This window comes from Ixodes scapularis, unplaced genomic scaffold (assembly GCF_016920785.2).
Source record: "Ixodes scapularis isolate PalLabHiFi unplaced genomic scaffold, ASM1692078v2 PGA_scaffold12__126_contigs__length_90152505, whole genome shotgun sequence".
NCBI lineage: Eukaryota > Metazoa > Arthropoda > Arachnida > Ixodida > Ixodidae > Ixodes > Ixodes scapularis.
Window position 1 is genome coordinate 86,410,770 of NW_024609838.1, and position 14,714 is coordinate 86,425,483.

The 14,714-nt window shown below is 43.5% G+C and overlaps 1 protein-coding gene across 4 annotated transcripts; it reads left to right on the plus strand.

The window, feature by feature from the left end:
- The first annotated feature begins 244 nt into the window (after window positions 1-244).
- On the plus strand, window positions 245-13,491 carry LOC115316660. Of its 4 annotated transcripts, none has more exons than XM_040215349.3 (13): window positions 246-371; window positions 4,812-5,000; window positions 5,656-5,877; window positions 5,965-6,036; window positions 6,580-6,663; window positions 6,905-7,021; window positions 8,192-8,406; window positions 9,439-9,598; window positions 10,605-10,715; window positions 11,331-11,398; window positions 11,605-11,659; window positions 11,871-11,925; window positions 13,416-13,491. In XM_040215349.3, exons 1-10 carry the CDS (start codon window positions 356-358, stop codon window positions 11,366-11,368), a joined length of 1,224 nt encoding a protein of 407 aa, XP_040071283.1. In that variant the 5' UTR covers window positions 246-355; the 3' UTR covers window positions 11,369-11,398; window positions 11,605-11,659; window positions 11,871-11,925; window positions 13,416-13,491. The 4 variants fall into 4 exon arrangements, with proteins under 4 accessions (XP_040071282.1, XP_040071283.1, XP_042145098.1 ...); XM_042289164.1 differs by lacking the exon at window positions 13,416-13,491 and adding an exon at window positions 12,134-12,159; XM_040215348.3 differs by lacking the exon at window positions 11,331-11,398 and having other exon boundaries at window positions 245-371.
- The last annotated feature ends 1,223 nt before the right edge of the window (window positions 13,492-14,714 follow it).

Consider the following 14,714-nt stretch of genomic DNA (forward strand, 5'->3'; position numbering starts at 1 on the left):
GGAGATTCCTATCGGTGCATCGTCTCACGTACCCACCAGATATTCTAGGGAGATCAAACGAGGATATGAAAAACGTACTTTATTTTCGTATTTGTTTAGACGCACAAAACACGTTAAATAAATACAATTTCAGCAATAATAAACATCTTAATCAATTTATTTTGTAGACCTTTAGCTGGAATAGTGTTTAAGAATTTTACTTTGAAATACGCAACTAGTGCCGGTGTATGAACGCTAGCGTTTTGCCGGTCGCCATCTTTATTGAGAACTCGCGCGCGCGCTGTTTGTTCGTCGTCACCGTGCTCGTCGTCATAGCTTGTTCACTCGTCGTTGGAAGAATTTGCAACTCTAAATAATGAACGACACCCACGGTATGGATCGTATACGTTCTATGCTCACTGTTTTAAATGTCTTGCATGAATTTGGATTTTGCATTTCTTGATGTGCTGTAGCGAGTAAACGGTCGGTACCTCATAGCCTCGCACTGTTTGGTAATTCGGACAATTTATAAAGGCATTTCGGTCCAAACGGGCACTTAAAATCGACCTCTGGGCTTCAGTCTTTGAGTTAGTTGACGAACAGAGACATAATAAGGATTGTGAGGATTGCAATTTGGGCAAAAGGCCGGATTGAGTGTTGACTCTATGCACTGTTTTTCAGTCTTCTAGAATTCATTTGGTGTCATCAAAACTCTTAGTGTCGTGGAAAATGTGTGTTTGGGGCTACAAATTATCAGGAAAAAGTTCGTGCTTCTCGATATCCTATCTTGGTAATGTAAAAAAAAAAAAAAAAAAGACGCCGAAGGCGTGCTTGGGCTGTGGCTCGCTGTGTGTGCGACAGCCAGCGCGTTGGTCAAGAGGCATTTTTTTTTTCGTAGTGTCTAGAGCACGACTGGTCGTGGTCTAGAATATCGTCCGACGGCACTCTTGCAGAGCGTTCAAGTGCTGTCCGACGGTACTCCACTCGCGCGTTCAAGTGCCGTCCGAAAGTCTCGTATAAAACAAGTGGTAGGATCTCTGTCTCATAAGCAAGTGGTCCCGGGTTCGTTCCCCAGTGCGGGCCTACTTTTTTGTTTTTGTTTTCTCGAAAATTTTATTTTGCCGACGCATTTGGCGATATTTACATTTATTTACGATTAACACAGGAAAAGCGAACGTTGTCGTCGAAACTTCGCTGAACGAAACGGTATGGGGCTTCATTTCCGGAGGTGCATCGGGTACAGCGGAACTTGGTCAGCCGGCAAACCAAATGGGTCAATAGTTTTGTAATTAGCTGCCGCATACTGTCGCCGCGAAGCGGCGTGAACGCAAGCCGGCCGGGGGGGGGGGGGAGGAGGGGGAGGGAGGGAGGGAGGGGAGGAGGGAGGAGGAGGAGAGAGGAAGAGTAGGGGGGGGCTGTAGACGAGCTTTTCAGTGATATACGCACCATCCTACTTTTTCGGATGGCACTTGCAATGTAGGCGCGATTGGAGTGCCGTCGGACGGCACTGTAGACACAGCCCTTGTATTTTACCCCTATGAGTATGTTTGATGATATTAATATGGGAAGAAGTTGATGATCGCTTTTTCGTGCTGTGTCGCGGTCTAAACAGTTTAAGAACGCCTCCAATACAGAATGGAAAAAGTTTAGGAACGCCTCCAAAACAGGAGAAAACATAACTATTTCATAAGTATATATGTACAGTCGGGAGCAAAAGTTTGCGGGGCACGGGAGCGCGTGCCGAAATGCATCGCCGCGCCGTGCAACGGCGCCCCACCGAATTAAGAAGTCGCGTTTTGCGCATGCGCGCCCTTCGTGCTGGCAGTCATGTCTCTTTCGCTCATTTCTGTCCGACTCACTCCTGATAACCGGAGTCAGCACCAGGGGCGCAAGTTGCCGTTTCGCTGGCTGTCATGCCTCGTATCCTCTTCAGCTGCCTCGGCTGCCGCGCTTTGTGACGAAGCGCCTGGTCCCATCCCCCCACGGGAGCTCCGTCACAAAGCGCGGCGGCTGAGGAGGCTGAAGCAGACGCGCAGCATGACAGCCAGTAAGCGCTGGCTCGCGCCCCTGGCGCCGACTCGTGTTATCAGGAGTGCGTCAGAAAAAAACGAGCGAAAGAGGCATGATAGCGAGCACGAAAGGCGCGCATGCGCAAAGCGCTGCTTCTTGGTGCGACGGCGCGCCGTCGGACGGCGCGGCGATGCATTTCGGCACGCGCTCCCGTGCCCCGCAAACTTTTGCTCCCGACTGTACATACATACCAGATTCCACGACAGAACATTATCGAAATATGTAGCTGCGCTTTTACGACCGTCTCCAAAGGCTGTTGAAGGCCTTATATAAATCATTGTATCATCCGTGACTTTCAGGTACGTCCTTAGCCAAAAGGTTTGAAAACCAGATAATCTTTGCCCATTGCAGCAGTGCAGCTGCAGTAATCATAGGCTTTATTTCTAGATTTAGAACGAAGCTGCTGCATGTATACATTTCATGTTATTGAGGTGTCTCATGTCGTGTGTGAATATCCAGCCATTAAGGATGTATTTTTGTTTCATTTACAGACAATGCCAAAATCAAAACGTACCCTACGGCGTCATATTTCTAATGCAGTCAGAGATAGTGTCAACTTAGTTACAGCGTCAACTTTTGACAATGAGCTCTCCCTGCAAACAAACCCTGTCCTGTCAAACCCTGTCTTGTCAAACCCTCAGAGAGGTTATCTGAATGCTGCACTCTCCTCCGAGTCGGAGACGTGCTCTGAGCAGGAATCGAGTGAAACAGGCGATCCCTCTTCACAAGACCAACTGGGGTCCATCTCGGATGATTCTTGCATATCCTTTGACTCTAGGGAACAGCAGTTTTCTGCTGACATAAACCACATCACTGAGGAACTGGTGCCAAGCACATCTGTATCAGTGAGTGCTACACAGAAGAATAGTGTTGAGAGCTTCAAAACAATGCTCCAGACATGGGCTATAAGACACAATGTAACTCATGAGTGCTTGACAGATCTTTTGAAGGTTCAGCGCACACACCCTTGCTTTGCAGAGCTGCCAGGGTGCTCTAGAACCCTTCTTCAAACACCTAGAATGTGTATGGGCATTGTGAACATAGGTGGCGGCCAGTACTGTCATTTTGGTCTCGCTACTCAACTTCAGCAAAGCCTTGAGAATGTCCAACACTTTCCCGGAGTTCTGAATTTGCACATCAACATTGATGGACTTCCCTTGAGGAAAAGTACAAAAGAACAGTTTTGGCCAATTCTTTGCCAGGTGGTTAACTGTGGACCAGGCATACCATTTCCAGTTGGTGTGTTCTATGGGCATTCAAAGGCTCTGAAAGCAAATGAATTCCTACAACCACTCGTAGATGACTTAAACGCGGCACTTGACTCCGGCGTGACCATTAGGGATGTGACCGTCCAAGTGAAGCTTACAGCATTAGTGTGTGATGCTCCAGCTAGAGCCTACATCCTACATATCAAAGGTCACTCGGGCTACTCAAGTTGCAGTAGGTGCACTACTGAGGGAGTCTCGCTTGGTAGGATGTGCTTCCCCGAGTTAGACGCCCCTTTAAGAACAAATGACAGTTTCTGGAGCCATGTTGATGAGGGTCATCACACTGGTGTGAGCATACTTGAGAAACTACCAATTGACATGGTAGCACAAGTCCCGCTTGACTACATGCATTTGGTGTGCATTGGTGTCGTGCATAAGCTGATGAGGGTCTGGTTTAAAGGACCAAAAGCCTGTCGGATGGGGTCAAATGTAAAGGATGAGCTCTCCACCAAAAGCGAAGCACTGCGGCATTTTGTTCCATCAGATTTTAGTCGTCGGCCTCGAAGTTTTTGGGATATGGAGATGTGGAAAGCAACGGAATTCAGACTTCTTCTGCTGTACACTGGTCCTGTGATCTTTCCATCCACAGTTCGATCAGACCTTCAGGCAAACTTTATGATTCTCCATTGTGCCATAACAATCCTGGCTTCACCAAGGCTTTCAAAGGAGCTTGTTGATTATGCTGAAAAGCTTCTGCGTTACTTTGTGGAGACCTGCAAGTCACTGTTTGGAACCGAATTTATTTCATACAATGTTCATGGGCTCTTGCACTTGGCAAATGATGTCAGGGCACACGGTCATTTGGACAGGTGGAGTGCCTTTGCATTTGAAAACTGCATGCAAAACTTCAAAAAGAGTTTGAGGAAACCAGAAAAGCCACTAGAACAACTCTGCAACAGGCTAGCAGAAAAAAAAAATGCCGTTGCTTTCAAGGACAAGATCCGACCAAGCGAATCAATAAAATTTTCCGGGAAGCATGAAGACTTTCCACTGCCATCACACTGTCGGAGCCCTCAGTACAGAAAAGTCGACATTCCAGGAAGGTTCTGTATTGCAACAAACAAACGAGACAACACATGTACACTTCTGGATGGTGGCATCATAGAGGTTCACAGCATTGCATTTTCATGCTTGTCCAAGAAGCCAGTGCTTGTTGGAAGGAGGTACTCTGTAGTAGAGGATCTGTACACATATCCATGCCGGTCGTCGCTTCTTAATATTTCTCTAGTTTCTTGCCCACACACAGTGCCATCATGGCCCCTACAAGATGTGGCGTTCAAATGTGTTCGACTGCCTCTGGGTGACAAGTTTGCAGTCTACCCACTGTTGCATCTCAATTGAGCTATGTTAGACGAGTTCTGGGATGCTATGTTTGGCTTTGCTGTTACCTTTTCCCAAAGGCCACAGGAGCGACGATGTCGCTGCTGACGTGTCCGATTGGTTAGAGTTGCGCACTGGTAGATGTCTTAAAATGCAACATTTCATCTTTCTCAGAGAAACCATTTATTATCGCAAAGTTTCCCGATGAAGAGAATGGTGTGGCACTCATACATGAGAGCTGGTTAGACGGGGACATCTGCTATTGGCCAAAGGACACTGGAAAGATTCAATCCTTGGTCAAAAACGGTGAGCAGCCGACGTCCGAGTGGCGGCGACTTCGATGCATTCCCATTGGATGGTTTGGTGAGTATTTACTCATAGATTCATAGATTATTCCATTTCCACTTAGTGTTATCAGTCACTGTGAGGCTAACAATTTATTTTATCTTGAATCAAGTCTGTATTAGCACAGATGCCAACTGGATGAATATGTTTCTTATGGGTTTTTTTTGCCGCACCCGTGCACATGCTTTCACGAATGAAGCAATAAACTGTTTTTTTTATAATACTTAAAACAGAGTTTTAATAAGGCAGACTTGTGCCTACAAAATAAAAACAAAACAATTAACCCATACATCCTTTGACGGTGGTGGCACTACGCAGCCACGTGAAGTCCCTTTTGTAACCGCACTGCCTCCTGGCAGATTCGGTCTAGAAAGTTCGGTCCTCAAACATTCTGATCCCCAAGAAATGGTAAGATTTTCGATTTTACTAGAACATTACAGCAATGGGAAGAGGTAAAACGATAGCAGGTTTCAGGATTCGAGCCACGGGCGTGGAAGACGGGTTCATGCTGACTCAGCTGCGCTCGCGTCAACATGTTTGCTGTAGGCACTTTCAATTGGGGGCTTTTCTTGGTACAAGATATATAATGCCAAATTTGAACATGATGTATAACCATTGCATATACTTACGGCCTTTATGGAGCGACATCTAACTGCCATTCAATATTCTTCAGCATCATATGACCATGCACGGAAGAGGCTTCCTGAGGCTGAGGAGTTGTCAGACCTCTACAGTGAGATTGAACAGCCGAAGAGGCGGCGTAGGCGAGCCAGGCGCTATAGCACGGACTCAGACTCTGATGACAGCTACCAGTTTGCTGTATCCTTACCACTGCCATCGCCACCAGCATCTGCCTCGCCGTTGCATCCAAAGCAACGTCCTGATCGTAACACAGGTGACATAATTTTGTAAGCAACCGAAAATTAACCAAGTGTAACAGTTAATAGTCTTTTTTAATCACTGATTTTTTTTTTTCTTGTAGAGCTACTAAACCGATCAACTCTATGTGGTACTCAAGACAGGAGCCACAACCAGGTCACAAAGGCCCGTCTAGGTCATTATTGCTTTTTATTTAATCCAAAAAATTGCCCTAGTTAAATGGAGTTGCACGTTGTATATCCTATGATTAATGCAGCACAATATATTGTTATTTTGTTAACCCAACTCGAAACAGAAACACCCATCTTTAAATTCTTTAGCTACCTTTATGCATAAAGATTGTTGCTGACAATGCATCTAACATACTCCAGAGGTCTGTCTTAATTTGAGTCGGCCTATAGTGTCAAGGAGGTTAGTCATTCCCTTGGGAAAGGTATAGAACGCTTCATGTGACGTGTGCTTTTTTCTTTATAGCATGACATTAAATATTAGTTAAAATATTTTCAGTGTGAATGCATCACGGGAGTATATTTAAAATGCATCACACTATAATAAATGGCATTTTGTGGCCTCTGTTGAAAAGGAGGTTGGCAATGTTGCTTCTGCATTTTTCCAATCTTATCAACTTCATTGTATCATGGCATGAATGCTGAGATTCAAGACGTCATGATTTGCTTTAGAAAGGTAAAAAGTTTCTTTTTCTTTGTTTGGCATGTAGATCAGTTCAGGAGACACAAGACTGCCAGATCAGAGTCAGCTCTTCAGTGCAGAGATCCTCAAGCAAGTGACAGCGCCATGCCAAGTATGTATTGGACTGGCCTTATAACCCTTCCGCTGTTGGCCTTCATATTTCGTAGAAATATGCGTTTCTACTGTATTCTGATACAGCAACCAATAGTGTGGCCAGATAGGAATTGGGGATGTGATGGAACACAGGTTTAGTAACTGCCGAGGCAAACAGACAGCTGCAACAAAAGAAACTACAGATAGAATTTAAATAGAGCTAACTAAAACTATGGTCATTTTGTTTGTTTTCTTTGCAGGCTGTTCCACAGCAGGAAGTGATTTCAGGGCAGGAACCCCCCATTTTAGTGCTGCAACAGGGTTGGTGCCACTCCAAAATGAGCCTCAGGCAACTCGTTCCGATCATGTCACTCCAAGTAAGCAAAATGAGAACTTGTTGTTGCTGTAGCTCCTTTGTGTTCTGAGGATTTGCAGTCATCTAGGCCATAGCACCATAAAAGTTAAAGATTATTAATTAGTCTATCCCAGCCATGCCCTGCTATATAATATCTTTCTGCTCAGTCAAGGTTTTACAGGTATTGTCTACCCGGCCATGTCCTGCTTTATTAAAGGAGCTGTGCAACAGTTTCAGTGCTTTGCTTAACTAATGTGGAAGTTGGTGTCTCGGCATTTCTGAAGTAAAGAACAAAAAAAAACGCATTCGCCTGCATGCCCTAGTTTTAATTTTAAAAATGGACAAAGATTGAGGTTTTCGGCGCCTCTCAACTCATTCACTATCTTCCGAGTCAAGTGCACTGTGACGTCAATGGGAAGGCGCGGGGTTCCGGTGAAGCTCTCTTTAGAGCCATCAGTGAGCGGCGAGAACTCATCCGCTTGCTCGTGACCACGTGCTGACGCGCGCAGAGCGAACAATATGGTGAGAGGAGGAAAGTTTCATCACTACCCATCCCGCCATGTCCCCCTCCCCCTCCGGCTTCAGGCGGCTGTTCGCGGTACCAGGTAGAGCCGACGGTTTTGTGGACCTTGGATAGATGGCGCCACTAAAGCTCCATATAATAAAAGTTTTGTCGATGATACGAGGGTTTTGGCGCATTTATATTTATGTTGGAACAACAAGATTTATAGAAAAGTTACCTTTTATCGAGCAGGTATTCGCACAACTTTCTATCTTTCTACAAGATTCCCCATTGACGTCATGCCGCGTGTTTCTCATGGCCGCCTCAAGCGGCTGCAGTTCAGAAACATCTTGATTGTGGTATCAGAATACTTTTACCTTCGAACAAAAGATTCCTTCGTACCAAATTTGCAGCAAAAAGTGGAACTGAGAAAACTGCATTCAAACATTGAACTCTTTTACTTTGTCACTGCCTCACAATCTGTTGAAAATATTTTATATCAACGGAACTATTTGGCACATAGTTATGAAATTTAGTGTACGGGTGTATAATTAGTTTCTAAAACCAAAAACCTCGAAATTTAAAAAGGAATTTTTTCAAAAAAATTTTGAAACTTAGGCCCATGTCCCCTCTTAAGCTTTTCCAGCTCTTCACTGACTTTCAAAAAATTTAAACCCCTCATTGTTACAGATTTTTTCAAGGAGATCTTGCGCCTACTGCACATCATCCAATTCAAGCTGAATGAACATGCACTGAAGTTAGAGTTGCTAACCACCCTGGTCTCGAACAGCAACGACGAGAACATTCTTGTCTCAGGCGAATCCTTTGGGCCCTTCAATGAACTCGCAACGTTTTTAGACTTTGATGCTTCTGTGGCAAGCTCCGAAGAGAAAAAAAAACGGCTGGTGAGTCTACTTATATAACTTAAGTCTGCTCTTCGACTGCTATTGACAATTTACCCTATATAAAGTGAATAGCCACTTGCACTAACCTTCATTTTAACATATTTGTAAGCACTAAAAACATATCTGCACAGTAGGAGCGTTAAACGGGTTAGAGCAGTTTTAATCAATAGGCCAATTATGGTTTTAGTGGCTTTGAGTATACTGCACGTGGCATACAAGTGAACAAAAATGCACCTTGTGCATGAGAATGTTAGCACGAGCTCGTAAAAGATGAGAATATAAAGAAAAGAAGGCATGCTCAATGGGAAATGCCAAGAATGCTCAAGAAGTGCGCTTTCAGAATGCACCATGAGTAGTGGATACATGGCCAACTAGCGGACAATCTTGCTCACTGTATTGATTGTATTTATTTTAGGGTCCAGTTCTATTGATTCATAGCTTTCATTTTGTAAGATTATGCTGAAATAATGTACGTTAACAGCCGACGACCAGACTCGAGGTTCTGCAAGGCAGAAGATCCTCCTCACCATGGGGAAAAAGAAACCGGCAGCAGTGGGCAGGGTAGAAGGGTGGAGAGGAGCAAGCGGGGCAGAAGTGGAAAGCGCGAACTGGTCGTCGGCCTTTAAGCAAGAAAATTATTTTTGAAAGATATTGGGGTGGTTATGCCGGATGTGTAGTCAAGACGGAAGGGCGTTAGTCTCCCATGTTTGCTACTTGGAAGAGACCTTGTGTCCATTCATTCCGCTAGTAGGTTGTGCAATCGCTTCATCTTTTGCCTAACAGCTAACATTGAAGCAGATGGATCGACTACTATTTGTAATGTGAATGCATTGCAGTGTAGCGGAAAAAGCAGTGGTGAACTAGAATACCTTGGGCTTACAATTCAAATAAAGTCAGAAACTGAACTTTTATGGGAAGTAAAACAACCATAGAACTCCTATTTTAGACAATTTTAAACTTATAGCTGAATACTAATATGGGGTGGAATTCCGTAGTTTTTCATGCTGAAATTACATGGTTGTTCAATGTCAGATGGTCTCCTGGGGCAAGTACGGGGGTTCTTCTGGACCTGACATGACAAGGAGAATTCTCGTTGGACTGCTTTCCGACGACATCGCTGTTCAGTACAGCTTCAAGGGGGGTGAAGGCAAGCGCAAGTTTAACGAACTCGCCTGCTGGGAAATCATTAAAGGTAGGCCTTTCAAAACCATCTTTTCCATTGTGTTAGTATGTATATTAACAGTAAGCGTGCACAATATGAATGCCAATTTACCTGCAAATGTGAATGCTTTGTTACGGAAGTGTTACTGTTGTGCTTTTAAGCAGGATTCACACAAGGGACAAGTCCCCACCAACTGTGGGGAATGTGTACCGCTTTACGAAAACGTCGCCCTTTCCTGCACTAGCGTGGTGACATTGGCACTTCTCCGGGGATGGAAGAGCATTTTATTGGGCGGCATGAATGATACCCGCTTGATGATGGAAGTCGTCATGCTTAGTGGTGTTTGGTTAGTTCATCTGACAGCATGACACAGCATGTTCTCTAGGGTGAGAATGGCTGCAGCAAAATCGGTGCTGAGAGGAGCCGACAAATTTGCTTCTCAGGCTCCCCGTTTGGTTTCCCGACACTGTGAGGGAGAGGCTAGATGGGATAGAGCACTGCATATGCTACTGAAGGTAGCAGGGTTGCGCATTCCTTTAATCAAGGGCTTCGCTGACGGATCGACCCTGTTCCTTGCCTTCTCCAACAAAATTTGCAGACATCCATCAGTTCGAGAGAAATGAGCAAGGCAAGCGCTCTTCGTTGGTCGAAGCTGGTCACGTGTGTGAAATTGTCTACTGGTCACGTGTGTGAAATGTCTACTTGAAATTGTCTACTCGACCTGGGTCGTTTTTAACTAAAAATGCGGCAACTGTATTTGCACCAAGATTTAAGTTTAATAAGACTGTGTTTATAAAACATCCACATTATGTTAATATTAGTCTTAACACTGCACATTTAGTAGTAACAAGGGAAAGAGGTTTTTTTTTTCCCGATTCCCCATGCATTCCCAAACGGAGTTCTGTCTAACGTGGCAGTCGCTGAGATGTCGAACTCAAGTTTGCGCTACTCACTTCCTTCAGGGGCATATATGGTGGTGGCTCTGTGGTTCGGAGGTCCCGACGGCTGTTGACTTCATGCTTTCGTATTGTTTCAGAAACTGTTAAAGCGCAGGGTAAGCTTTCTGGTGCCACGGATTATGATGTCGAACAAACAGTTAAGTCATGGTTGGCCCATTCAAAGGAGAGACTGGACAAAGCAGCCAAAAGTATGTTAAAATATATTTTTTTGATATTAATAATTATTCAATCAACATATTAAATGTGACAAGCATTTAATACAGCTGTGATATTAATCTGTAAACTCATCTTTCAAACATATTTTTTATGACGGATAGTCTTTGGTTTTATCCAGTTAATTACAAGTTAGATTAATGTAAAATACTATTTGCAGAATTATCAGAATCAATGCTTTTAATGTTTTGTAATGGAAACAACAAGAAAGTAGATCTGCAAGAGTATCAAATCATTCTATTTGTTCTTTAAGTGTTAGCTGTATACTGGAACATGTTTGAAAAATAAGTCTCTCAAGCATAAAGACACTATATCGCTATTGTTAATGAGTGAATCCTCAAAGTTTACTGGAATACTGATATGCAGTACTGATTAAAAATTGCAGCCCAGCATTACGTGAAAATATTTCAAAAATTTGTTTCTGGAAATCATTGTTTTGTTTTTAAGTCACTCGTTTTCCAACTGCAACAAAGACAACTTTTGAACCTCATATTAATCAGTTACTTGACAGGTTAGTTCCAAATGTTTCTGGGAACAAAGGGTACAGGGATAGCCCACTAAAGGTTCCTTTGTCCTTCCTTACTTTAAAGAAGTTGGTATGTCTGTGCCACCAAGCCCGACTGCCTAGCATGTCTTCCGCAAGCAGGTAGCTCCAGAGGTAAGGGATGCTTTTGACAGAAACTGCCAATATTTTTGTTTCTCACGCGAGAGTTCTAGTCACTGTGCAATATGTTTATTTGGAGCCAAACAGTCTCAATGGTTATCTATAAGTTGGCAGGTCTATGGAAACGAAATGATTGATGGAGATTAAGTGTTCGGTGATGTTCTGTTTAAAAGTCCTTTCTTCGCTTACTTTCTTTTCAGATTTTGGTGTTACTTCTTCGCCATTAGCCCAATACAGGAGCAGGTAGCTCCAGAGGTAAGGGATGCTTTTGACAGAAACTGCCAATTTTTTTTTTTTGTTTCTCACGCGAGAGTGCTAGTCACTGTGCAATATGTTTATTTGGAGCCAAACAGTCTCAATGGTTATCTATAAGTTGGCAGGTCTATGGAAACGAAATGATTGATGGAGATTAAGTGTTCGGTGATGTTCTGTTTAAAAGTCCTTTCTTCGCTTACTTTCTTTTCAGATTTTGGTGTTACTTCTTCGCCATTAGCCCAATACAGGAGCAGGTAGCTCCAGAGGTAAGGGATGCTTTTGACAGAAACTGCCAATTTTTTTTTGTTTCTCACGCGAGAGTGCTAGTCACTGTGCAATATGTTTATTTGGAGCCAAACAGTCTCAATGGTTATCTATAAGTTGGCAGGTCTATGGAAACGAAATGATTGATGGAGATTAAGTGTTCGGTGATGTTCTGTTTAAAAGTCCTTTCTTCGCTTACTTTCTTTTCAGATTTTGGTGTTACTTCTTTGCCACAGGAGCAGGTAGCTCCAGAGGTAAGTCATGCTTTCGACATTGCTGGCGCTTTTTTCCTCTCGTGAGAGCCCCAGTCACTATAACTCAGCAAACGTTAATAGGGAGACACATTTCCCAAGTATATAACAGTATTGAAGATGGTTGCTCCATCGTCAAACTTTTTAATAAGCCAAAAATTTACATTTTGTATATTTGTTTTGTACTGAGTATAGTATTCACAAGCAAAGCTGAAGTATCCTACTCATACTAATAGAGGGGATACTTATGATGCCTCTGCAACCTCCAAACCCTAATGTTTATTAAGGTGGCGATACAGGCGAGTTGTTTCATGGCAAAAACAAGGAACTGCACAAAAACACAAGACAAGTGGAAGAAGTAGACTGGACAAGTGCTGACTGACAACTAAAAGTTTATTGAAAACACAAAAAACACACGAGCAAAAGAAACCACCATCAAAAACACAAAAGCAATCAAACAACCAAAAAAGCATGCAGTAAAAGCAAGCACGATAGACCATCATCAATGAAAGCTTGAAAATTATAGCTCTTTGTTTTTTTGTTTGTGTTTGCTTTTGGATTTTGGATGGTGGTTGCTTTTGCTAGTGTGTTTTGTGTTTTCAGTGAACTTTAGTTGTCAGTCAACGCTTGTTCCGTCTACTTCTTCCACTTATCCTGTGTGTTTTTTGCGCTGTTTCTTGTTTTCCTAATGTTCAGTTGTAAACGCGAAACATTTCTGGTCGAACCCTGTAAATGTCGATCAGTGGGTCGGTCGTACCACATAAAAACAATATAGCAGGCAAAATATTAGGCTATGGTTATTAGGCAAATTATTTGGCTATGGTTATTAGGCAAATTATTTTCCTAAAACTAGCGGGCAAAAAAGAGTCCGTAATCTAAAGGGAAAAGAATTTCACAACACATAGCTTGCATGTAATCCGCGCCAGTTATGGTACGAATACCAAACAGACGACGGGCGCTGTATATTTTTTTTAGAACCAGAGACGCGCTAAATAATTTATACAGATTCCGCAGAGCAGTTGCACGCACTAATAATACCATTGCCCTAGGTCTTAGGCACGTGGCTATCATCTTAGTGTAAGGCATGAATTTGCAATTATTGTACTAAAACTGTAAAATGGTTTGCATTTCAACGAAAATCTAAGCAGCAATTTCGGCAGATGTTTTTTCAAGTGGTTATATTGACATAAAACCAAGTGTGAGGAAATGTCATTAAGAGTTTTTTTTTTTTTTTTTTTCAGCGACATCTTTGAAGAATTTTTACGCCTAAGACGTTGTTACTAGTCATACGTTTAATAAAGCAACTTGGGAAAGATCGGTGCACTGTCCTGGTATTTCCTTAAAATGTACTACAGTCATCCGAAAAGATTTGTCACGTGGCTCCATAGGATATGCTGGGACCTCCTTAAAATGTCCTCCAGTCATCCATAAAGATCTGTCATGCAGCTCCTTAGGATATGCTGGGACCTCCTTAAAATGTCCCGCAGTCATCCTTAAAGATTTGTCACGTAACACCCTGGGATAAACTCAAAGTGGCCATTTCGATATCCTGAGAATGTCCCTGGATTATCTTTGCATATATTCGCATTTCCCAGGGATATCCAAATATCTTGAAAGGATCACCCAGGGATGTACGTCGAATGTACTTGTGTTGTCTGGGTATAGACCCCTTGTCCAGACCCACACCTGGTTACAGTTCCTGGGCAGCGTTCCTGGGCAGAGTTATTAGCATAACGTCTCCAGAAAAACCCTTTTTGTTATGGTGCGTTATGTCTTCCCTTGTTGGGCTCCGTGGTGGGCGGCACACCACAGGTTCTGAACAAACATCGCCTCTCATGGCAAACCCTCAAACCAAACCCCCCCCCCTTTCTGGACGTGCTATTAAGAGGCAACGTCCCGAACGAACAGTCATTGTGAAATATAATGAGGATGAAGCCTTTTCAAGATTTATGCTGATTCACTTCGAGGTTCCTGACAAACCTTTCTCTAAGATGTCACCGCTCCTTGTAGCAAAGGTTCTGGGCAGTCAGATAGGTGTTGAATTGAAAGCAAAGAAACTGTGTACTAGTGATATACTTGTTAAAATATGAAAAAAAGTCCCAGATCACTACTCTTCTGAAATTGGCATTCGTAGGTGACGTGCAGGTAACAGGGAGCGCACAAAGAACCCTCAACACCGTTCGTTGAGTGATTTAAGAAGATGTTCTTTCCCGTAGTAAAGGCGAGATTCTGGAAGACCTGCGCCCATCTAGAGTAGTGGCGATCAAACGTATTATGACGAGGCGTGACGGCGCAGAGTTGAAAACTAAAAACCTTATCTTGACGTCTGAACCTCACACGCTTCCTGCACTCGTCAAAGCTGGCTACTTGAATTGCCTTGTCAGACCGTACGTCTCGAAAACACTGCGATGCTTTCGTTGCCAGCGTTTTGGTTACTGGTCACGCAGCTGTCGGGGGAGGGAGACGTGTGCAAAGTGTAAGAGCCACGATCATGTGCCGACGTCTGTGAACGTTCAGTTGCCTGCGCGAACTTCCGGGGT

Coding starts and splice junctions, on each gene's coding strand:
- LOC115316660 (XM_040215348.3), top strand. Junction 6,664..6,904: donor AAGTGACAGCGCCATGCCAA/GTATGTATTGGA, acceptor TTTTCTTTGCAG/GCTGTTCCACAGCAGGAAGT. Junction 9,599..10,604: donor CTGCTGGGAAATCATTAAAG/GTAGGCCTTTCA, acceptor GTATTGTTTCAG/AAACTGTTAAAGCGCAGGGT.